Source organism: Centruroides sculpturatus, unplaced genomic scaffold (assembly GCF_000671375.1).
Source record: "Centruroides sculpturatus isolate CEXI.00-Female unplaced genomic scaffold, Cexi_2.0 scaffold429, whole genome shotgun sequence".
Classification (NCBI taxonomy): Eukaryota; Metazoa; Arthropoda; class Arachnida; order Scorpiones; family Buthidae; genus Centruroides; species Centruroides sculpturatus.
This window is the reverse complement of record NW_019384784.1, coordinates 239,435-248,447: the sequence shown is the minus strand read 5'-3', so window position 1 is coordinate 248,447 and position 9,013 is coordinate 239,435. Positions and strand designations below refer to the sequence as shown.

General features: G+C 34.7%; 1 protein-coding gene across 1 annotated transcript in view; it reads right to left on the bottom strand.

Moving 5' to 3' along the window:
- Positions 1–4,013: 4,013 nt before the first annotated feature.
- LOC111629241 (acyl-CoA synthetase family member 2, mitochondrial-like) overlaps positions 4,014–9,013 on the bottom strand; it is a 26,157-nt gene continuing 21,157 nt past the window's right edge. The window contains exons 11-16 of the mRNA XM_023373123.1: positions 5,469–5,542; positions 5,102–5,194; positions 4,883–5,031; positions 4,667–4,808; positions 4,491–4,601; positions 4,014–4,401 (exon numbers count right to left, since the gene is read on the bottom strand). Coding sequence (XP_023228891.1) covers positions 4,282–4,401; positions 4,491–4,601; positions 4,667–4,808; positions 4,883–5,031; positions 5,102–5,194; positions 5,469–5,542 — 689 coding nt within the window. The 3' untranslated portion in view covers positions 4,014–4,281. The remainder of the gene's footprint in view (positions 4,402–4,490; positions 4,602–4,666; positions 4,809–4,882; positions 5,032–5,101; positions 5,195–5,468; positions 5,543–9,013) is intronic.

Genomic DNA, 9,013 nt, shown 5'->3' with positions numbered 1-9,013 from the left:
TAGTCGAACGGTACACACTCGGTAAGTAATCCTATAATTTTTTGTTTATAGCATAGTTTATACGGATTACTCCCAAAAAATTATACGTGTTTTGGAAATGTTGAGTCGAATTAGTCTAGAATCGGTTAATTTTATAGAAGAAAACCTTTCGAACAGCCTTAGTCCGTAAAGTTCCCACCTATCGGGCTGCGATTGGCTCATGTATTTAATCGTTCCTACAACGTAATTTTCGGTTAGCGTGGAACGTATCTAAGCGTTATAGGGGGGTCTACTGTATTTTTAAAAATAATAATCGTCTCTATTGTATCGTTAAAAATTATTTTTAATTTATTTTTTGATTACTCACAAAACAAACAACCACTCATAATTAGAAACTTAAACCTCGTTTAAATACTGATCTCTCTTTCATGGTCGAGCCATTGTTGCCAGTTAAAACACGCAAAAATTTAACAAAAATAATATTAAAGTAGCCAAGACATAGCCAAATATTGTAGCGCCACATCACTGCCAGACATTTGAATTTTCCGAGTAGAACGCGGTCGGTTAACCGATGTGACGGTTTATCGGGGGTCGGATAATCGATGCTCTACTATATATATTAAATTTTTATATCAAATTTTTTCCTAATGTTAACTGTAAGAAATTGAGCCATTCACAGCCGAATAACCAACGGTAACCTGCCAACCAATCAAATACAGGGTGGTTATAATTAATAAAGTTGCTCTACTCAGACCTGTATAGAGCTCGTTCTCGTTGACATACAGTAGACCCCTTATAAAACAGGTTCATATAATACGGATAATAGTGAAAAAATTGCGATCGTATTCCTATAAGCACGCTAAGAGACTCGTACGATACGGTAAAACGTCATCGCTGACTCGTGTCGCGATAGGATTGGTCGAATCTAGACCAATAGCAGATATTGCACAAACCGTTGAGTTTAAACGAGCAGCGGACCTACTAAAACCATTTATTATTTAACGGCCATAAAAATTATATTTGTATTAATTAATGATGTCTCCAAAGTTCAGCAAATTTTTCGCAGAAAAATAATTTATCAGGAAACACGCACCTGCCGTTAGATGCGCCGCTCCACGACGAAAACAAGCTTAAGCAATGGCGTCGTCGAACGGTGCACACTCGGTAAGTAATCCTACAATTTTTTGTTTATAGCATAGTTTATATGGATTGTTCCCAAAAAATTATACGTGTTTTGGAAATGTTGAGTCAAATTAGTCTAGAATCGATTAATTTTATGGAAGAAAACCTTTCAAACAGCTGTAGTCCCTAAACTGCACACGTGCTGGGTTGTGATTGGCTCATGTATGTAAGAACTCGTACAACATGAATTTCTTAAAACACGGAACGTATCTACCGTGTTATAGGGGTCTACTGTACTTTGATAAAACTTGATATATACATTATATGGACCATGGGGAAAAGAAAAATGCAAAAAGAAATATTTATCTATGTATATATCTATGTCTATATCTATTGTAAAGAAATATTTAGTTAAAATTTCTACTACTAGGTGAAAAAATAGCGCATGCAGTAGACATTACGCAAATTAGGAACCTTTTAAAAAGCCAGTAGTCGATGCCGTTCTTTATCATGCTTTTACAGAAGCATTGTACGGTTCAGTGACATGACACTCCGAAAATCCGAGAAAAGAAAACTGGAGGCGTTTGAGATGTGGTGTGGCGAAGAATTATACGAATGGACTGAGAGAAAGAGGAATGAGGATGTTTCAAAAGAGGCAGCAGAGAAGAGGCCATCTAATTCGACCCTCGGAATGGATGATTGTTTTATTGGAAGGAAAGATAGAGGGCAAAAGGGGACATGGAAGACCCAGAGTGAAATATATTGACGAGTTATTACGGAAAATACCTTACCAACAGATAAAACAACTAGCTAAGCGAAGAGAGAAGCTATAATACTGCACACATTTATGTTTGCCCATCAACCATTGGTTGAGGAGAAAGAGAGATAGAAACAACCATCGATCGCCTGAAACATACGGCTAAAATTTGGCTAATTAAATGATTAATACAAAGTAATTTCTCACTAGAGGGAAGAGTTAGGCTCCATCTCTTAACTAAATTAATAATTATAATATTAATAATTTAATTAAATAAATTTATAATTTTTTTTTTAAATTTTGTTTCAGTCATTTTTTGTGTTCGGTATTTGATAAATAAATTATCTTCGGCATTTACATCGTGCAGAATGTCCACAGCGGAAAGGTAAAAGACGATCTTCTTAAATTCTACTTCCTGAGGCTTGTCGACCTCCAAAAATTACACGAAATTCGTTTGAATAAGTCGATAAAAAAACTTGTGTATTTTCGGCCATAGGATGAAATAAATCAAATTCTTAAGATGTCGATTTATTTCATCTGATATTATTTCGAGTTTCGGAAAGATTCCTCGGTCGCCGTCGGGATTGCACGTTTTACGTATTAATGCAACATGAAACTGGATAAAGTTAATATTTAAAAAAAAACCAAAAACCTTTATAATAAAGCGGTAGAAAACAAAATCCGAGACAACAGGGAAACCGACACAGAGGATCAACAGATCGAGCCTGGGAGAAGCGACTATTCTTTCTGCTTGAATTTCTGGCTTTTCTAAGGATCTCTCTCATAAATTCTTGATTTGATCGGTTAATCAATTTGACACTTCCGTTCGACTTGGTCCGCAAGTGTTGATCCAACTTTGAAACTTTCGCTCGTATCTCACGCCATGATATTTTCTTTTCTGACGGCTAAGAATTTTTCTTTATGTCTTTATTACTTACACCGCCACAATTTTGCATTCAAACTAATGTTACATTTATTTCCAAATTTTGTCATGTCTACGAAAGTCAGAGTCACAACTTGGATTTTTCCTATCAACATTCTAAACATTCAACATTCAACATTCTAAACATTCCAATCCGTGACCTCACGAGACTTCAATTTGAAAAAAATTGTAGACCCATAAATTGCCACTGTCGTCCGTCCGCTTGTCTTAATCTCGAGAACGGAGTTAGATTGGTGACCGACACGAATCTATTGCTGACAGGAAAAGTATGATTCACAGGGGCAAGACATCACTAAACGAATTCAGAACATTGTGACGAAAAGTTCGTTGCAATGCCGGGCGTTGCAGCTCGGCATTGCAACGATGTCATAATAAATAATCGCTCGTTAGAATTAGTTTGGTTTATTTGGTTACGGAACTTGCAATCTGCCGAGGGGACAGATGTATCCCGAGAACAGAGGCGGATTAAGGTGTGTTGATGCCCCAGGCGCAGAAAAAAATATTGGGTCCCTTAAAAAAGAAAGAGAGTCAGGGAAAATAGAAATACATGTTAACCATATTTGTAAATACTGCAAATAAAAAATATTATGTACTATTAAGATTTTATTTCTAATAAAATTTGAAAGATATTATACATCACATTCGAATTTTACTGTCGATTGTAAACTTGTACGTAATTAAAATTGCGCATATGATACCAAACTTAGTGTTATTAGAAAAAAGTGTAAAGTTGGGGATTTTGCGGGGCCTTTCAGTAGTCGGGGTCCATAGCGCGCGCCAGTGCACCCGCCACTAAATTCGCTTCTTCCATGGAAGACTTTTATATCAAGCTGACCCCTATTTAGGTGTTACTAATGTGAAGAAAATCCGGAAAACTGAACGTGGCAGCACATTGGCCATGTTCAAACCCACAACAAACAACCAATGTTCGGCAGTTATAGCCATAACGCAACTGGGGAGCACTTACTAAGAAAGTATCGTACAGAAATAAAACTTTTAGTAGCAAGTGATATATGCTACCTGTCGCAGTAATTGAGTGAATGTAATATATATATACGTATATATTACATTCACAAAAAACATCACATTACAAAAAACAAATATATATATATTCTCAAAATTTATAATAATAGAAACAATAGTAGTAATTGTATGCTCTCAAGGAATAAAATACCCGTGGAAAATAGATAATGTATTCATTACGCCTTTTGCCAATAGATGTCTCAAGTGTACATCAGCAAATTTAATGTTGGTAGAAATTAGTTGATTTACAAAAATCCAATTGATTTTTCGGAGTGGAATGAACGACATTATCTAAAAGAATAATATATAAACGAAATTGCCGAGTTTCGTAGCAATTGGTCGAACGGCAAAGGCGTGTAAACCGAACAAACAAACAGCCAAACAAACATTTTCATTTATATATATGATTAACACATTCCAATTAAATATACGTTTTAAAAATAAAACGATCTCGTAATTATAATTTCAGTAATTTTGTACATTGTTCTTGAAGCTTATACTTTTGAATTTTTCCGCTTTCCGTTTTCGGAAATTCTTCAACGACTACGATGTATTTTGGGATTTTGAACTTGCTTATCTGGTTAAAATAAAAATTAATAAACACCATAACTTAAATTAAATACTCAATAAATTGACAGAAATTATTATCAAATCGAGGCAATTTACCTTGTCTTTGCAGAATTCTTTAACATCTTTTTCTTTAATTCCTTGATTAGGTTTCAGTTGAATGCAGGCGCACAACTCTTCTCCCATTCTTATATCTGGAACTCCCACAACCTATAGGTTTTTAAACATATAATTTAATGATTTTTAAAAGAAAACACAGTAATTTATTTGCTTACGTATGCTTCGGAGACAGCAGGGTGTTTAATAAGTAAATTTTCGATTTCTTGAGGATATATATTTTCACCACCTCTTATGACAAGATCCTTAATTCTTCCAGTTACGCAAATGTTACCGTCTTCGTCCATGCTACCGATATCACTACACAAATTCACACGACAAATTCATTTACATACACAAGAGCAATATATTTTGTATAGAAAATAGCATCGTACCCAGAATGATACCATTTGGAACTATCCAGCACTTCGTCAGTTTTGTCCTTGTCTTCCCAATAGCCGAGAAATACGTATGGAGATCTACACAGAATTTCTCCTTTAGTGTTAAATGGGAGTACGTTTCCGTCTTTGTCGACAATTTTGACCTACAATAAGAATTAAATCATCGCTACAGATTGAAAAATAAGTATATGTAGATAATTTAAATTCACATACTTCGACATGTTCGACAGGTTTTCCTGAATATCTATCTGTGGGAGAATTGGCTACGGAGATTACACACGAAGTTTCCGTTGTTCCATACCCGTTCTTTAAAATAGTAACATTCCTTTAGAAATTATTTTATTAACTATTAATAAACAAATATTGTTCAGTGCATTGATAAAGATTTATTTATTATTAAGCAGAGAAACGTAGACTTATTTAAATCTATTTTATATATTTCTAAAGTCGAACATTTAATAGTGATCATTTCAAACAATAGCCCTTGACTGGCCATTTTTAATTTTTGAGATTTTTCTATGTTAATTCAGAGATTTGCCTGTATTAATTAAATAAAATGATATTTAAAAAACGTACGTACCAAAATTTCTATATCTAATTTTTTTTCCAATTCTTGTACCAAATATTCAGGAACAGGAGATGCTCCAATTATACCTTTTAAATAATATTTCATTTCATTAATTGTTTTAAACTTATTTTCAAGGAAATTCGTATTATTAGTAGTACCTAAACAAACAGATAAATAAATGTTTAGAAAATGTAAAAGATTTTTATAAAATATCACAAAAACATTAGGTCAAAGCAAAATGTGTGTTGAGAGATTTTGATATATCTTGTAAAAGTTCAAACAAATGCATATCCAAACTCTGAAAATTACTGCAGTCTACATATTCGAACTACAGTAAACACAACATACCGTAGGCTATATTCGAGATGGACTACATAATTTAACCGTATATATGTAATGATCGAGAAGGTTAATTCATCAGTCTATTATACTGAAAGACTCAGAATCGAATCGAATACCAGTAATTTTTAACGGGCAGTTTATTTTGGTTATACTTGGCCCATCCGTCTCCACTCATCTTCCCTATTGCGGATCTGATCAAACCCATAATGAATACGATTAAAAGGCCTCCTTAAGTGCCCTTAGCTGGGAAAAATTTCAAAAATGTAAAACATTGTTAAATTGATGAGATAAGGCAACATAACAAATGAGGTAGCTGCTAAGGGGTCATCTTCAGAAAGAGCTTATTAGAAACTGGTCCTTAATTAGGTGTTAGACACGTTAAAAAACCCAGAAAACTCAATGCAACCAGCCCCGACTACACTCAGCCACTAGTTGGCAACTGAAAAGTCACTACATTAAGGGGCCGTCCATAAATTACGTAAGGTATTTTGGAGTGGGTGGGGTAAGGATTTCTTATGATTTAATCAGTAATAGGGGATAATAGATCTCGTCTTACGTAATATTCTCATTTTTATTTTTTTTGATCTCGTTGAATGGTGGATTTTTGAATTTGGCTTCAATTTGGCCGTTTCTATTAAGAACGCTCGTTGTACTAAAGCCATCTCTTATGACGTGATAAAATAATAACGCTAGTAGACTTATGCTCTACACGTTTTTTTCATGGAAAAAGGCCGTGTGGTGGTCTCTCTCTCTCTCTCTTTTTATTAGAATAAATGTACTCTTCTATGGGTGTATAACACTAATAATACATAAACCAAAATACACGATACAAAGTAAACATAAAATTAGTATTCAGCTTTTATTGAAAACTAAACTGTAAAACTAAAATTTATAAATTATAAATAGTTTTTTCTTCCATGTTTTTTGAACATAATTGTAAAAAGCATAAACAGTGGCTTCTGAACAAGCTTATCGAGTGGACATGGCCACCTGAAACTAAGTAAAGATTTCTAATTTCAAAATAAGTGTATGTTGATCGTAAATTGGACAAAGATAGATCATATGGTCGACGGTGTCTAGGTTTTATGTAGAGCAAAAACAAAAGGCAGTTTCTGCCCGGTTATACATCGCCAGGTAGCTTCTAAAATTATCATGCTTAGTACGTAGTTGAGCAGTTGCAAATGTTAAATCTCTAAGTGGTGATGAGAATTTGTATTCAACACTAGGAAAATAAAGTCTTGTTATTCTACCAGTTTTACTGCTCAACCATTGTCGATTCCACTTTTGCATAGCGTTGTCATGAACGTAATTTTTAAGGTTGCTCTAGCATGAGAGGGATGTGAGTATAGTCCGAGTCAGTGTCCTTTGCAGCTGACTTAGCCTCAACGTCGGCTTTTTCATTTCTAAGTATGCCAGTATGGCCAGGAAAAAATATAAAAGTTATCTTATTTACAAGATTTTTAATATAGTGCTGGATATATGCGATTTTATCGCTATTGCAATTGGGATTTAATAGAGCTTTCAGGACAAACTGAGAATCACTGTAAATATTGATAGAGTTTTGTTTGGTAGTGAAGTGGCCCACTGAACAGTTTAGTAGTCAGCATATTCTTCAGCTTGATAGATGGAGATATGTGGGAGGTGTCTGTATCTTCTAACACATTTTTGGCAAAATATGTCAGTTTGGAGGAAGATACAGATACTTGAGCTGACATGAAGGGAGCTTTTAGACCCATCTGTGTAGATATTAATGTCTGCATGGTTATCCATGGAGGAAGCAGATGACACCAAATGTACCCCGGGGAAAACCTTGTTTACAGGTTGATGATCACAGATAGTAGGGTAATTGCAATGTGGTAGCATATGAAGAGCCATAGAGAGGAGTAGAGACTGTTGTTGAGCCTTGATATTTGTAGTTCTGATGTAGTAGTTTAGAACCTTCTCTACAATACATAGTGGCAAACGAAGGAGCTCTGCTAGTATCAGAGGCATTAGTAGAAACAGTTCTGCAGCACTTTGAAATTCTGATGGCATACTATCTTTAAAGAGAGAGTAATTTACTTACTACTGAATTTTTACTAGTTACATGACCTCAGCTTGAGGCCGCGTAAAGCATTGATTTTATTGTCCCATTATATAAAGTTTTACAAGCTTTATGATTTAGTCCTCAAGTGCACCTAGCACATTTTAGCAGCATGTAGTTTATTTTATTAACCTTAAACAAGATGTAATTAATATGGCAACGGGACACAGTGGGGCCAAATCCCAAAAAGCTGGCCAAAAGTCAAAAGCGTTATCAATTTGGCTGAAAGTCAGTATTCTAGGGTTTTCGGGATCGCTGATTACGAATTCGAAGTCAAAATTTGAAATGAAAACAAAATGACGGATTTAACACGAACCACTTTTATAGGAAAAGTACAAAATAAATCCATATATTGTTTAATACGATAAAACATACAATCAGTTGATTAAAAGTTCATGCATCGTCATCCAAAGAATAATTTGATTCACAATCAGATGATTCAACTTTGAAATCGCTGGAGCTTCCTGTATTTGCTGGTATACGTGGCGAAACTAACAATAAAACTGCTTCTGGAAGCCATGACTTTGAGTTTTTTCGAGGTAATTCGCACAAACTCGAAATAAACGGATCGGATATTAATAATAAGCGTAAAATAATGTCTTCCATTGTTTTCACTCGGGAACTTTTCTTGCAAAATCTTCTCGAAACTTTTTAATGTATTTATTAGTAGACTCTTGAGCGTCTTCAGACATCTGTCCTATCGGCAATACCGATGAATTTATCACTTCTGCACTATGAATCAATATCTTATGTGCCGAAGTTGGCATGCAGAACCACGGATATAACTGCACAAAGTAACGAGCTGTCTGTAAGGCATAATCTTGAAATTGTATGAAATCGACTTCATGGCCACACGAAATTGTCTGCAATATGACATGGAAACGCTTAATCAAGTCCTCATCAACCCCTGTAATAGCAGCAGAAATGCTTGAGTTTTCGAAAAATTGTCGAGCGGTATTCTCATCATTCGAGCTACCGAAACCAGGCTTTGGTTGATCGACTATTAGACCCAATTCTATACGGAAACCCTTCTGTATATTCGTTTTTCAGAATCTTATTTCTTTATTTTCTTTATCACTATGCGCTTGCCACAGTTTGATTTCAAGCTTATATGCTACATGCAAACAATATT